The sequence below is a fragment of the Sus scrofa genome, chromosome 18 (assembly GCF_054392235.1).
Source record: "Sus scrofa isolate SSC_HxYL_T2T_F1_AM1 chromosome 18, Sscrofa_HxYL_maternal_Yorkshire_Landrace_v2.0, whole genome shotgun sequence".
NCBI classification, from domain to species: Eukaryota; Metazoa; Chordata; class Mammalia; order Artiodactyla; family Suidae; genus Sus; species Sus scrofa.
The window spans coordinates 56,587,647-56,604,164 of NC_139400.1; the positions used below are offsets into that span (position 1 = coordinate 56,587,647).

The 16,518-nt window shown below is 36.4% G+C and overlaps 1 protein-coding gene and 1 long non-coding RNA gene across 18 annotated transcripts in view; one reads left to right on the top strand and one right to left on the bottom strand.

Annotated features, from left to right (window-relative positions):
- PALS2 (protein associated with LIN7 2, MAGUK p55 family member) overlaps positions 1 to 16,518 on the bottom strand; it is a 125,818-nt gene that overhangs the window by 53,605 nt on the left and 55,695 nt on the right. For 16 of the 17 annotated variants that reach the window (XM_021079256.2, XM_085005712.1, XM_021079251.2 and 13 more), the window contains exon 3: positions 2,232 to 2,384. The exons of the other annotated variant lie outside the window; for it this stretch is intronic. In XM_021079256.2, the coding sequence (XP_020934915.1) occupies positions 2,232 to 2,384 (153 nt within the window). The remainder of the gene's footprint in view (positions 1 to 2,231; positions 2,385 to 16,518) is intronic. 17 annotated transcript variants of the gene reach the window in all.
- Positions 7,220 to 16,518, top strand: part of LOC146395070 (uncharacterized) — a 32,028-nt gene continuing 22,729 nt past the window's right edge. Inside the window, exon 1 of the long non-coding RNA XR_014834186.1 lies at positions 7,220 to 7,306. This is a non-coding gene — a long non-coding RNA (uncharacterized LOC146395070). The remainder of the gene's footprint in view (positions 7,307 to 16,518) is intronic.

Below are 16,518 nucleotides of genomic sequence, written 5' to 3' on the forward strand. Positions count from 1 at the left end.
AATACTGACATTCCCACTGTGGTACAGTGGGTTAAGGATCGGGTGTTGTCTCTGGTGGCGTGGGCTTGATCCCTGGCCCAGGGCAGTGGGTTAAGGAGCGAGCTTTGCCACAGAGGGAGGGGCTTGGATTTATCCCTGGCCCAGGAATTTCCATACGCTATGGGTACAGCCAGAAAAGAAAAAAAAAAAAAAAATTATGGGGGAAAATATGGAAGATTATGCCCTATGATAGTACAGCAGTGATCTGGGTAGTAAAAACGCAATGTTTTAATTTTGTATTTTTACTTGCTATTTTCTAATTTTACATTTTATTAAGTTTTACGTACTTATACAAAAAATATAGCATGCTTGAAAAACTCTACTAAATGCTTCTGAAATATTTTAAACTTAATGCAGCCAGTGTCCTTAACACTGACATGTTCAAAACAGCTCTAGAGTGTACCTTATCTCAGCGGATGCCATCGACTGTCAGAAATCCTGTCCTTATCAACTTCCCCCATTTTTCTTCTGCAGCTGTCACATGAAACCACTCACTCAGTCTTATTGATTTTACTGCTTAAATCCTCACATTTCCCACTATCTGCAATGCCATCAGGATTTCTTGCCTTGGTACAAAACCAGCTAGCTCTACAATCCGACCTCTCCCTACACAAGGTTTCCTAATGTGCTCAGGGTAAAGCCCAAATGCCTTAGTATGCTTTATAAGGCTCAATTAACTGGCCTCTGCATGAAGGCACATGTTTTTATTTTTTTGTACCTATGATACATAGTTATGAAAAAAAATCTCACATAAATTTACCTAATTTTTGCAGTAACACTGTTAGAGTTTTTGAGAAAAGGCAAAGGGGTGCTGCCATTTGTTTTTTTTTTTTTTTTTTTTTGTCTTTTTGCTATTTCTTGGGCCGCTCCCGCGGCATATGGAGGTTCCCAGTCGAGGGGTCCAATCGGAGCTGTAGCCGCTGGCCTACGCAAAAGCCACAGCAACGCAGGATCCAAGCCGCGTCTGCAACCTACACCACAGCTCACGGCAACGCCGGATCCTTAACCCACTGAGCAAGGGCAGGGACTGAACCCGCAACCTCATGGTTCCCAGTCGGATTCGTTAACCACTGCGCCACGATGGGAACTCCCTGCCATTTGATTTTTAATGCAAAAATATACAGTGACAAGCAGGTGATACCTTATTTTTCTATCCCAGGATCATTTATTGAACAGTCCATTCTTCCTCCACTAAAATATAATATTTTGGTCATAAATCAAGTCGTCTTTCGTCTGTGCATATATTTCTAGGGTTTCTATTTTCTTCAAGTAATCTATTTTTCCAATAATGTCTCAATACCACACTGTCCTAATTACAGCTTTATAAGAAATCTCCTTCACCTCTTTCTCTTCTGAAATGGATTCTTCTTTGGTAAACTGATTAACTCTTCACTCACATAGACAAATGCTTAAATTGCACCTATTTTTTGTACCTAAGGAAACTAATTTATGTCATAGTTCCTATGCTCATCAGCTTTCCTTTGTTCCAAGGTCATCAACGGCACCCTGGTCTTAGAAGCAATGCTGAAAATATCTATGACTGGTCATAAGGAGGGCTGGGAACAGTGGTAGTGAGGAAGAAAAATCCACTATTACAGAGTGGAAGACATCGCCAGCATGTGGTCTGACGGTGAAGCATGGTTTTTGCTGTTTTTTGTTTTGTTTCGTTTTAACTACACAAAGAAAAATCTTTTTTTTTTTTTTTTTTTTTTTTTTTGTCTTTTTGCCTTTTCTTGAGCAGCTCCCGCGGCATATGGAGGTTCCCAGGCTAGGGGTCGAATCGGAGCTGTAGCCACGGGCCTACGCCACAGCCACAGCAACTCGGGGATCTGAGCTGCGTCTGCGACCCACACCACAGCTCAAGGCAACGCCAGATCCTTAACCCACTAAGCAAGGCCAGGGATCAAACCCACAACCTCATCGTTCCTAGTCAGATTCGTTAACCACTGAGCCACGACAGGAACTCCAGAAAAATCATTCTAGTGTATTTCTGCAACAGATACTATACATTTGTCTAGTATGTGTGTCTGTTTATGTAGTCCCATCATATTAGGATACTAAAATATCTAAGTTGGAATTTATAAAATACAGCTCAACAATCTAAAAAAAAATCACTTTATGCTGAAACCTAACTACTAAGGGAGGAATTTTGGGAATACAGGGGACTTAGAGGAGAGATAAGCAAAGTTTACCTGGAAGTGAGGCTCTTTGAGTATACCAACCAGTTCTGCCACATTTTCATCCACATTTATTAGAGGAGTGATATCTTCAAGAATTTCATTAACTAATTCCAAGTTATTGTCACTAACGGCTTCTAGTTTTGAATCTTCTAGCCTCTCATGAGCCTGAAAAGACAATAGTATATTAAAGTAAAATCACATTGTTTTGCTCCAGACCACAATTCTGTTCTTGATTTGTTTTGTTTTTAGAAAGTTTTAAAAGATACTACTTAAAGGTTTTATTCATGAAAACCAAATCTTTCAATCAGAGCTAACATATAGATTTCACAGTAAATGTTATCATGCAATACAATCTTGGCCTCTATTCCTACCCTAAAAGTAATGGAAAACTCAGTTTTGTAACTAAACCATGAAAAACCTGAACAGGCCAATGACAATTTTTCACATGTATTGTATTTCCTACCAATAGAACTACCTAATGACTTTCTAGCCTGGGCTCAAACTCTAAACGACACTGTTTATGCTTTATTAAAATAACGATTAAGCATAGTGAAAATAAAAAATAGGAACATAATTATATGAATTACCATTAAAAAAATGAAAATCATTCTGAGGACCCCATAATCCCAAAATTACCATTTTCCAATTTTGAGAATTCAGCAAAAGTCAATTCAGGAAAGGCAGCTCTTGAACTGAACCTTGAAGAACCATATGATTTCATTAGGGAAATGATCCCTCCATCTACATCTGAAGCTGCTTTTTTTAAAATCTTTTAAATCTCAGAATCTTTTCCACAGAAAATGGGAGTTCCCATAATGGCTCAGGGGAAATGAATCTGACTTGTATCCATGAGGACACAGGTTCAATCCCTGGCCTCGCTCAGTGGGTTAACGATCTGGTGGTGTTGTGAGCTGTGGTGTAGGTTGCAGACATGGCTTGGATCCCAAGTTGCTGTGGCTGTGGTGTAGGCTGGCAGCTATTACTCTGATTCAGTCCCTAGACAGGGGACTTCCATATGCCATGGGTGTGGCCCTAAAAGGACAAAAAAAAAAAAAGAATCCACAGAAAATGAACCATGAATCACACTGCCATAGGAAATAAGTAGTTCTAATTATCTTTTAATCGTGGGAGTAAAGCAGAATTTTAAATTCAAACTTAGAATGAACTCCATTAGTCTCCATCTTTTAGATGTTGTTTTTCTGATAAATGGTTGCTGACTGATTTTGAAGATACGCAAAGCATAATTATAAAGATTTAATTTACACATGATATCATATAAAATGATAAACCTTACACTTAACATTTTAAGATTCAGTTCTGCAATGAAGAAAAAAACAAATTTCAAGTGGTAATAGAATCAGACTTAAGATACCTACTTCTGCCTGAGAGTGGATCCTTCAGAGTTTAAATACACCTAATAATTTTAAAAACTTACTTTTTCATTTAAATACATCTTTCCAGATAATTCACAAGAATTAAATAAATTTAAGTGGGGGGGCTATATATCAACAATATTTTAAAGAAACATCTTAGAAGAAATTTTAAGTTACATGAAATAAACTGATAAACTGTAACTGTTATGAAACAAAGGAAAATGTCAAAAGACCAAATGTAATTTAAAAAGAGGAATGAGTTTCTACTTTCTATTGGATTTAGATGAGAAAAAAAAAATTAAGGGAGTTCCCATCATGGTTCAGCGGTTGGCATAGATCAACAGACGCAGCTGTGGCATAGGTCCCAGATTCGGCTCAGATCTGGCATTGCTGTGGTTGTGGCAGGGGCCAGCGGCTATAGCTCTGATTGGACCCTTGGCCTGGGAACCTCCATATGCCATGGGTGCGACCCTAAAAAGACAAAAAAGACATTAAAAAAAAAAAAGAAAAAATTAAGAAGAGTAGAGAATGCCACAAAGAATGAGAACAGGTAAATCTGCGATTTTCTCTTCTTTTTCTTTTCCCTTTTTTTTTTTTTTTTTTTTTTTTTTTTGCTTTTTAGGGCCACACCTGCAGTATATGGAAGTTCCCAAGCTAGGGGTCTAAATAGAGCTGTAGCTGCTGGCCTACACCACAGCCACAGCAACTCAGGATCCAAACTGTGTCTGTGACCTACAGCACAGCTCATGGCAACGCTGGATCCTTAACTCACTGAGCGAGGCCAGGGACCAAATCCACATCCCCATGGACACTAGCCAGGTTTGTAACCTGCAGAGCAACAATGGGAACTCCCGTAATTTTCTTCAAGCATAACAGAAGCGTGATAAAGACAAGATTGTGAGGAAACTCAACACATATTATAAATGACCACCACTGGGGGAAAAATAATGTACACAATTACTTAACTCTTACAAAACAAGCTAGAATTGCTAATTGTTTTAATACAAATATTTTTTAACACATATCTAGTATTGTTAACCTTGCGAATACTCTTAGTACTCTTAAGAAAGTTCATTTTAAAAAAAGAAAAGAATTTTAACATTCATTGAGGGTTTTTGCTTTGTGCTGCAAACCTCATCCTCAGTGCAGTAGAGAGTGGCCATTGTACTCAGTGAAGGAAGGCATGTTGTTATCATCCTCACCCTAGAGACACAGACACTAGTTATATAAAATGAGACAAAGTGATTTCGAGTTCATACTACTGGTGTGGCCAAGTCAGGCAGTCGAACATGAAGGCCTGTGCGCTTAGCTACTAGCATATTCAACTTTATCATTACATAGCTACTCTATCATCATTGTGCAGTTAATTGTTTAATCTAAAATATTGTGCATTATTCTCACTCACTTAAATGTGTGCGATATACGCTCTCATATATGATATATGCTCTCGCTGACTGAGTTGTTGCTTCCTAGAATGGCTCTTCCAGTCTAGATGTATTAAGTAACATGTGACGTTATACTCCTTTGGTTCACAATACCACCCACTCTTTCAAGCTTCACGCATTTGGTCACAGAAAGAACTATGAAGAGCCCTTGTTTCTCCAGGGAACAGATAATGATTGGCTAAAACTTTTCAGGTACTAAGCCAATACATAGTCTACAACATCCTATGTTACATGATATATAGTAACAATACCTTAAACACTGGTAGTCTTTGATTCAAGTCTTTGGGACAAGCAAAGGAACAGAAGTGGTCACTGACTTGACGTTAAAACGGCTCCCTTCTCTATGTTTACCTGCCTCACTGCTCCCAAACTGGGAGAGGACAGGACGGAATGTGGGGAGACCAATGGCAAGAGAGAGAGAGAGGAAGTCAAGGGGAGGGCAGAATTATGCTATAAAAACAAACATACCTGAAGGTTTTTGCACATCGACCCAACAGAATGGTTCACTAGAAAAAAATGTCACCACACAATACAGAAATCTCAGAGGAAACCTACTCAGGTCCATATTTGTTAACATGTAACTTCTTAAGCTCTAGGATAATGTGAAAGAAGTTGGGACCTCTATTCACTTTAAAGTCAAAATTTATGTAGTAGCTTTCAAGAGGCAAGTACCAACTTAAATTTAACTAATCAAACAAACATAAAAGACAAAAGGAAATGCTGAAAACTGACCAGAGAAACAGATGACTCACATGCTATTTAAACAAACGGGTCTTGTTTCCTTTAAGAAAAAGCATTATTAAAAGGCTGGCACAACTCAGTAGAAATGTACTGCACTTGCTACAAGTGCTTGGAGAAGATGCCATGACTGGCTGTGTACAACACTTGGAGTTGATACAAATATAGCCTGGCCTTCGTGTGGGTACAGTTCTGAGAATCTTATTCACCCCTGCACCTTAGAAAACTCAACTGCAAAGAAGAAAAGCTTTTTTCAAAACTTCTGGGTATTTTATCAAAGCACAATTCAATCATCCTTGCAAACCAAAAAAATTATTTTTAAGCAAAATTCATTCACTGTATCTAAAGTGACAAATGCTATTACTAGGAAAGATAATGGTATTGTTATGTGTAGTAACTAACCTTATCTTTCTTCCTTAAAAACAAAAATATAAATTTTGTGTCTATCCTCTTAGAAGATGGCTAAGTATGTACTAATTACACATCAAATAGTTCCTGAAAAAGCTGGTGTATAAATGAGAAATAAGATTGACTGTGGTCAAGAGACAGCCTCTTTTTTTAAAGACTTCTGAACAAAAAGATTAAGAGAAGTCCACAAATAATTAAAAATAAATAAGAATTTGAGCAGAAAGAAGAAACTAGAGACAATGGAGAATTCAATTTTTATTTTGCTTCTGCACAATGATATCAAAAAGGATGAGATTTGGAGTTCCCGTCGTGGCTCAGTGGTTAACGAATCTGACTAGGAACGATGAGATTGTGGGTTCGATCCCTGGCCTTCACTCAGTGGGTTAAGGATCTGGCATTGCCATGAGCTGTGGTGTAGGTCACCGACGCAGCTCGGATCCTGTGCTGCTGTGGCTGTGGCGCAGGCTGGCAGGTGCACCTCCGATTTGACCCATAGTCTGGGAACTTCCAAATGCCACAGGTGTGGCACTAAAAAGAAAAAAATAAATAAAAAATAAATAAATAAAACTACAATGAAATGCTTTTTGTCCTTAAGAGATCAGCAAGGATAAAAAGTATGGTAATATATTAGGTTGGTGAGAATATAGCAGAAGACAGGCACTCCTGCACATTTTTTTCTGGTGCAAACTAGTGAGCAATTTGACTATATCTATCAAAATCACAATGATTTTTTTAAGACCTATCCTGGAGATATACATATAAGTAGTCAAACTGCACATTAGAGCATGACTTCTGAGGGAAAAAAATCCATCTAAATATGTATCAGAAGTTTACTAAAAAAATTTTGGTGTATTTATACAATGGAATATTATGCTACTTTTAAAGAGAATGAAGATTCTCTATAGGTACTAATAAGGAATCATATGCAAAAACAAACAAACAAACAAAAAAAACACACCAAGATTTGGAATAAAGAGTATAAACCCACAGCTACTACTATATTTAGTAGTGGTATTATTACATTTATTTATTATTATTATTTTTTTTTTTGGTCTTTTTTGCTATTTCTTGGGCCGCTCCCACGGCATGTGGAGGTTCCCAGGCTAGGGGTCCAATCGGAGCTGTAGCCACCGGCCTATGCCAGAGCCACAGCAATGCAGGATCCAAGCCATGTCTGTGACCTACACCACAGCTCATGGCAACGCCGGATCCTTAACCCACTGAGCAAGGGCAGGGACTGAACCCTCAACTTCATGGTTCCTGGTCGGATTTGTTAACCACTGCGCCACGACAGGAACTCCTACATTTAACACATACTCTTCCCCTAAGATTGGGAATGAGATAAGGATGTCTGCTCTCATCATTCTAGTCAACATTTGTATTAAAAGTTTTACCCAGGACAATTAGTCAAGAAAAATTCAATAAAAGGCATTCAAATTGGAAAGAAAGATGTAAAACCATCTTTCTTCATAGATTTGTTTTTAGAAAATCCTAAGGAATCCACTAAAAAAAAATTTGAACCAATAAACAAGTTCAGCAAGACTGTGAGAAAACCAAGATGTAAAAATCAATCATAGTATATACTAGCAATCAACAATCTGAAAACGAAATTGAGAAAATAATTCCATTCATAATACCGCTGAAAAAAAAATACTTAAGAGTAAATGTAACCAAAGTGCAAAACTCATACTCTGAAAACTACACAACACTGTTGAAAGAAATTAAAGATTTAAATAAATGAGAAATCATTTCATGTTCATGGATCTGAAGACAATGTTGTTAAGACAGCAATACTCCCTAGAATGGTCTACAGATTCAATACAATGTCTACTGGAATCCCAGCAGAGTTCTTTGTAGAAACTGACGAGCTGATTCTAAAATTTGTATAGAATTGCAAGGGTTCCAGAACAATCAAAACAATCCCGAAAAAGAACGAAGTAGGAGGATTCAAATCTTCGGATTTCAAAACTTACTACAAAGCTGCAGTAATCAAAAGAGTGGATTCTGGCATAAAGACAGATGTACAGACCAAAACAACAGCATTCAGAAATAAATTCTCACATATGTGGTCTAACCATTTTTGACAAGGATGCCAAATGGGGCCCAGAAAGCTAGATATTCACATACAGAAGAATGTAATTGGACCCTTATCTAATACTATAGTAAATAAATTAAAAAAAAAAACAACTCACAATGGATCAAAGACCTAATAAGACCTAAAACTATAAAACTATTAGAAGAAAAAAGCAAAAGCTTCACAGTTCTGGATTAGGCAGATTTCTTGGCTATGACACCAAAGGCAACAAAAGAAAAAATAGGTCAAATGGATTTCCTGAAAATTTAAAAAAAGAAATATATGTGTACCAAAAGATGATATCAAGAGTAAAAAGGTGGGAGTTCCTTCCATGGTACAGAGTGTTAAGAATCTAACTGCAGTGGATTGGGCTGCTAGGGGGTACAGATTCAATCCCAGATTTAGGGCAGTGGGTTAAAGGATCTGGCATCGCCATAGCTGCAGCATAAGCCGCAGCTGCAGCTCAGATTCAAACCCTGGCCCAGGATCTTCCATGTGCTGTGGGTATAGCCAGTTTAAAAAAAAAAAAAGTAAAAAAGTAAAAATGCAACCAACAGAATAGGAAAAATATTTGCAAATCATGTATCTGATCAGGGATTGAATAGCTAGTATATATAGGGAGCTTCTAACATTCAACACACACAAAACTTGATTCAAAAATGGGCAAATAATATAAACAGCTATTTCTCCAAAAATATTCAAATGGCCAGTAAGCACATGAAAAAAATCAGTGACGCTCAAGATATATCAACAGAAATCTTCCATACTGAAATCAAAGAGAAAAAGGAATGAAACAAATGGAACAGAATATCTAAAGACTGTGGGACAACATCAAAAGGTGTAAGATACACATGATGGGAATACTGGTAGAAGAAAGAGAAATAAAGAGAAGAATATTTGAGGCTATAATGACAGAATTTTCAAAAATTAATGACAGGTACCAATCTTCAAATTCAGGAATCTGGAGAGATCACCAAAAAATCTATAGTTAGACATATCATCCTCAAACTGCAAAAATCAAAGACAAAATCTTGAAAGAAACCAAAAATCTTACCTATAAAAGAGCAAGTATAAGAATTACAGAGGACTTCTCTCCAAAAATTATGTAAGCAAGAAGAGGGTGGAGTGAAATACTTAAAGAATAGAAAGAAAAAACAAAACCAAAAACTACCAATCAATTTTAACTATACAGTCAAATTATCCTTCAAAAATGAAGGAGAAATACTTTGTCAAACAAAAGTTGAGTGAATTTGTTCCTAGTAGACCTGCCTTGAAAACTACGATAGAAGAGGTTCTTCTGAAAGAGGAAAGTAATATAGATCCAAATCTCGTATCTCCATTAAAAAAAAAAAAAAAAAAAAAAGGCAGTAGAGAAAAAATGAAGGTAAAATAAAATCTTTGAAAAACTCTTAATTGATGTAATAGACATGTTGATGTAATAGACTGTTCGAAAATAACAGCAACAATGTATTTGGTGATTATAGCTTATGCATAAATGAAATGACTGACAACAATGTTATAAGGGAGAGACTGGAAATACTCTAAGGTAGTTACTTCACAGGTAGTAATATGGTGAAGCTAATATAGTGAGGTAATATAGTGTTATTTGAAAGTGGACTTAGTTGCAAATGTATATTGCAAAATCAAGGGGAAACCTTGATTTATACTTAAAAATATCCTAATTTTTTAAAGTATAAATTACAAGAGGAGAAAAGGTGAAATCATATAAAAAGTTAAAACAAAGATGGCAGAAAATGAGTGGAAGACCAACCCAAACAAACAATAAGAAAATGAGACTCGCGTATATGTTATCCATAAGAAATCCACCTTAAATATAAAGACACAGGTAGACTGGGAGTTCTCGTTGTGGCACAGCAGAAATGAATCTGACTAGAATCCATCGGTATGCAGGTTCTATCCCCGGCCTTGCTCAGTGGATTGGGGATCTGGAGTTGCTGTGAACTGTTATATAGGTTGCAGAGGAGGCTCGGATCCTGTGTTGCTATGCCTGTGGTGTAGGCTGGCAGCTGTAGCTCTGATTCTACCTCTAGCCTGGATAATTCCATATGCCGCAAGTGCAGCTCTAAAAAAAAAAAAGAAAAAAAAAGACGCAGGTATATTAAAGGTAAAGATAATGAGGAAGATGAACCATGCTAACATGAATCAAAAGAAAGCTGGAGTAGCTATATTAATTTCAGATGGAGCAATCTTTAGAGCAAGGAAAATGATCAGGAATAAAAGAGAAGCATTACATAATAAAGGAGATATATAACAATTCATAATGTATATGCATCTAACAAGAGGGCATCAAAATATGTGAAGCAAAATTTGAGAGAACTTCCAAAGAGAAATAGATTAATTCACTATTGTAGATGGAGGCCTCAATGCTCCTCAGTCAGCAACTGACAGATCCAGAAGGCAGAAAATCAGTAAGGACAGAGTTGAACTGAATAACACCATCAATCAACTTCAACGACAGCAGACTGCACATTCTTCTTAAGCTCACATGAAACATTCACCAAGACTGACCACAGTATGGGCCCTAAAACACATTTTAAAAAGTTTATAAGAATAAAGATTACATAAAGTACGATAAAGAAAAAATCCCAGCTATCTTAGCTGGAGACAAACCAACACACTTCCAAATAAGACATGAGTCAGGGAAGAAATCTCAGGAGAAATTAAGAGAAAAAAAAAAAAAAAACCTGAACTAAATGAAAATACAACTTATAAAATTTTGTGGGATGCAGTGAAAGCAGTATTTAAAGGGAAATTTATAGCACTGAAAACCTATTTAAGAAGATATAAAATCAATAATCTAAACTTTTACCTTAGGAAATTCAAGATAGAAGATCAAATTAAATCCACATTAATAAAAAAGAAATAAAATTTAGAGCAGAAATCAATGTAACTGAAAATACAAAGAAACCAAATGCAAGTTCTTTGAAAAGATCAATAAAATTAATAAACTTAATATCAACTCAACTAAGAAAAAAAGAAAACATGAATTTACTAATATCAGAAATGAAAGATAGGTCATCACTACTGTTGTCATGGATGATAAAGGAATGGTATGAATAATTCTATCTACATAAATTTGATAACCTAGATGAAATAGACCACCAAACATTTAAAGAAGAAATTATACCAACTCTTTAAAATTTCTTCCAGAAGGCAAAGGAAACACTTCCTAGCTCAATATATAAGGGCCAGCATTACTCTAATACCAAAATCAGAAAAGACATTACATGTCAAAACCCATAGAATACACAACAAAAAGAGTAAACCCAAATGTAAATTATGGGCTTCAGTTAATAACATTTTAGGTTTATAGAAAAACCGAGGAGAAAGTACAGAGAATTCCCATATACCCGCCCCCGCCCCCATCCTAGTTTCCCATACTCAGATCTTGTACCAATATGATTAATTAATGAGCCAATATTGATAATCATTATTAACTAAAACCTAGAGTTTACATGTCCACGGATTTTGACTCTTGTGTTGTACAGTTCCAGTGGTTTTGAAAAGTGCACAATGTCAATGGTACACTTTTACAGTATCATACAGAACAGTTTAACTGCCCTAAAAATGCCTGTACTCCACCTATTCAGCCCTCCTTTGTACTTCCCCAAACCCTGGCAACTACTGATTTTTTGGGTACTCTCCCTGTAGTTTTGCCTTTTCCAGAATGCCATATAGTTGGAATTACAGTGTGTAGCCTTTTCAGACTGGCTTCTTTCACTTAGCAATAAGCAGTGAAGGCTCTTCCATGTCTTGTCACGGCACTACAGCTCATTTCTTTTATTTGTATGGATGTACCATGCTTTGTTTATCCATGCACCTATTGAAGGACATCTTGATGGCCTCCAAGTTTTAGAGATTATGAATAAAGCTATTTCATGTGTAGGTTATTGTGTGGACACAAATTATCAATTCTCTTGGGCAAATGTCAAGAAGCACAATCACCCAGTTGTATGGTAACACTATGTTTACCTTCTAAGAAATTGCCAGACTGCCTTCCAAAGTAGTTGTACCATTTTGCATTGCTACCAGCAATAAATGAGCGACTTCCTTTTCAGGATATATGTTCTGCAAATATTTTCTTCCCGTCTGTAGCTCACCTTTTCATTCTTAATGGTTTCTTTTGAAGAGGAAATGGAATTAATCAAACTTTTCATTATCTCTCATGCTTTTTATGTCTAAGAAGTCTTTCTCTAATCCAGAGTCACATGGAGTTTTAACCTTATGTGTACTTTTAAAATTTTTATACCTCTTATTTTTAGATCAATGACCTATTTTTAGCTAATTTTTGCATTTGAGGAAAAAAGATGTTCATTTTTTTTGCATATGAGTATTCAATTGTTTCAGCAACATTTATTGAAAAGACTATTATTTCTTCATTGAATTATCATAGCACTTAACAAAAAGCAGTCGACCATATGTGTGGTAGTCTTTTTCTGGACTCTATTCTGTGCCATTGATCTATATGCTCACGCTATATTGTCTTCATTACTAGAGGGTTGTAGCTAAATCCTTGAACTCAGGTTGTGGCAGACACCAAATTTTGTTCTTTTCAAAACTGTTTGTCTGGTCTAGGCCTTTTATAAATTTCAGTATCATCTTGTTGGCCTGAAATTTTGACTGGGATTATACTGAATCTATAGTTCAGTTTGCAAAGAATCAACATTTCAAGATTATTGAGCCTTCAAGTGCCTTCATTTACGTATGTCTATATGCCTTTAATTTCAGCGATGGCTTTTAGTTTTGAGTGCATAGGTATTGCACATATTTTGTTAAATTTATCCCTAATTAAACTATAATTTCCAATTATTCATTGATAGTATATAAAAATAAACTGATTTACACAGATTAATGTTTTACCCTGTGTCCTTGCTAAACTCACTTACTAGAGGTTGTTTTGTTATGTTTTGTTTCTTTTAGTACATTCTTTTTTGTTGTAGTTGTCTTTTGTCTTTTTAGGGCTGCACCCACAGCATATGGAGGTTACCAGGCTAGGGGTCCAACTGAAGCTGTAGCTGCTGGCCTATGCCACAGCCACTTGGAATCTGAGCTGAGTCTGCGACCTACACCACAGCTCATGCCAATGACAGATCCTTAACCCGCTGAGCGAGGCCAGGGATTGAATCTGCATCCCCATGGGTTTGTTACCACTGAGCCACAAGGAGAACTCCTGATAGAATTTCTTTTTGAAGCCATCTAGGCTGGAGCTCCAGGTTTTAAATGGTAAATACTCAATTATAAAAGACGGATTAAAAAAAAAAAAAAAACCCAAAAACTGATAGAGCACTATTCAGGTTATCTTTTCTTATGTTTCAGTTGTTTGTGTCTTTCAGGAAATTTGCTGCTTCTAGTTATCATGTTTGCTGCCATGAAGTTGTTCATATATCTTATTATTCTTGCACTGTTGGATTTGTAGCAATGTCCTCTCATTTCTGATACTGACAATCTGTGTCCAGCTAGAGGTTTACCAATTTTACTAACTATTTAAAGTTAATAGCCAAATATTATTTGAATATTTATTAACATATTCAAAATTCACATATTTCATGTATAAACATGCTATAAATGCCATCAGGCATTATTATTTCATCTTAAAATCAGTATTATTTTATATTTACTAATATTCCCTTTCCTTTGTCATTCTTTCTGCCTAAAAAGCTTCTGCATATCTTGTTGAGTAAATAGAGATAATTTTTCTCAAATTTTATCTAAAAAGAAGATTTTTACTGTGCTTTCATTTCTGAAGGCTGCTTTTGCTCCAAAGGGAATTTGAGGTTGGGCAGTGTTTTTCTTTGGGTATTTTAGCGACCTCAGTTCACTGTGTTTCGACGTTCATGGTTCCCGTTTTATTGCTAACCATTACTCTTACTGTTTCTCCCTAAAGGTAATGAATGTGTCTGTCTTCTCCAGTTGCTTTACAAATTTTCACTGTATCTCTGATTTGCAGGAGTTTGACTATACATGATATCCAAGGAATTTTTTTTTTTTTTTGTATTTTCCCTGCTGGGGGTTCACTTGGCTTCTTGAATCTATCAGTTGATGTTGTTCTTCAGTTTTTTGTGTGTTTTGTTTTTTTTTGTTTTGTTTTGTTTGCTTTTTTGGGCTGCACATGTGGCATATGCAAGTTCCAAGGCTAGGAGTGGAATTGGAGCTGCAGCTGCCAGCCTATGCCACGGCCACAGCAATGCCAGATCCAAGCCGTGCCTGCAACCTACACCACAGCTCAGGGCAACATGGGATCTTTAACCCACTGCTAGGCCAGGGATTGAACCTGTGTCCTCATGGATGCTAGTCAGGTTTGTTACCATTGAGCCACAATGGGTACTCCTATTCATTAGTTTATAAAATTCTCAGCCACTGCATCTTCAACTATTTCTTCTGCCCCATGCCCCCCCTTCTCCTCTCTGGCATATTGAGTACATGTGTATTTAATCTTTTGAGTATGCCTCACATATTGTCTTTGCCATATATGCTCTTCTGTGAATTTCAGTGACCTGTCTTCAAATTCACTTTTCTGCTATGTTTAGTCTTCTATTAAAGGCATCAAATGAGCTTTTAACCAGATATTATATTTGAGTCCTTGAATAACCATCTATTGTTTTTGACTCTCATTTTCTAGCAATATGTATGTAAATGCCTTCATTTCTCCCTCCTTTCTCCCATTAAAATATATTTAAAAACTTTTGTTTATAAACTTTAAAAAAAGGGTCATTTACGGCACTGCCGTTTTTCTCATGATTATCAGTTGCATGCCCCTGCCTCGCCACAGGTCTAGCACTATACGCCTCGTTGTTTCCTTGGCAATTTATCTGTTGTTCCCCTGACTTGTACTGGGGGTGTGAGTTCTGCTGTGACTTAATATCTCTTTCTTAGAAGTGGAATCCTCCCCTCCTCCTGGGATTTCTTTACCTTCGATGCAAGTATACCCACTACCATTACTTCTGTTTATTGAGAAACTGCTTGAATGTTGGATATTCTTGCGTTATTATGTTCCTAATTTCATCACCGGAAGATTACAGTAGCACTTCAGCTGCTCAAAAGTCATCCAGCCATTTCACTTGTTAAGAATAATGAACAAGACGATACTCTCAAAGACCAACGTCAATGACACAAAGGCCAATAATTTTTTACCCACAGAAATACACAGAGACACAGACAATGTGAGCTGTAGTAGAGCACAAAATTTGAAGAAAGAATACCTGGCCTAAATATCATTTCTGTTATTTATAGCAAAGTAACCTTAGGCAAATAATTTTTCTATTTTCAATCTTAGTTTTCCATTCTCTAGTGTAAACTGACCAATGCTTTCTTAGGACAATCTGCCAAGGCAACAGAAATAAAAGAAAAATAAACAAATGGGACATAATCAACTTACAAGCTTTTGCACAGCAAAGGAAACCATAAACAAAACGAAAAGACAACCTAAGGACTGTAAGATAATACTTAAAAATGACGCAATCAACAAGGGCTTAATTTCCAAAGTATACGAGCAGCTTATACAACTCGAAAAATAAATGAAAATAAAACTTAATCAGAAAATGCATATAAGACCTAAATAGACATTTCTCTAAAGAAGACAAACAGATGGCCAATAAGCACACGAAAAGATGCTCAACGTTGCTAATTATTAGAGAAATGCAAATCAAAATTACAATGAGGTATCACCTCACACCAGTCAGAATGGCTATGGTGAAAAAGTGTACAAATAAATGCTGGAGAGGGAACCCTCCTACACTGTCGGTGGGAATGTAAATTGGTGCAACCACTATGGAAAATAGTTAGGAGCTTCCTAAAAAACTAGAGCTGACACATAATCCATCAATTCTACTCCCGGGCATATATCCGGACAAAACTAAAATTTGAAAAGATACTATGCATCCAATGTTCACTGCAGCACTATGTGCAATGGCCAAGACATAGAAACAACCTAAATGTCCATCAACAGATGAATGGATTAAGAAGATGTGGTAAATATACATGATGGAATATTACTCAGCCATGAAAAAGAATGAAATAATTCCATTTGCAGCAACATGGATATGGACCTAGAGATTATTATACTAAGTGAAGTAAGTCAGAAAGACCAATACCACAGAATATTGCATATATTCTGAATCCAAACATGACACAAATAAACTCATTTATGAAACAGAAACAGACTCACAGACATAAAAAACAAAACTACGGTTACCAAAGGGGAAAGAGGGATAGATTAGGAGTTTGAGATTAGCAGATACAAA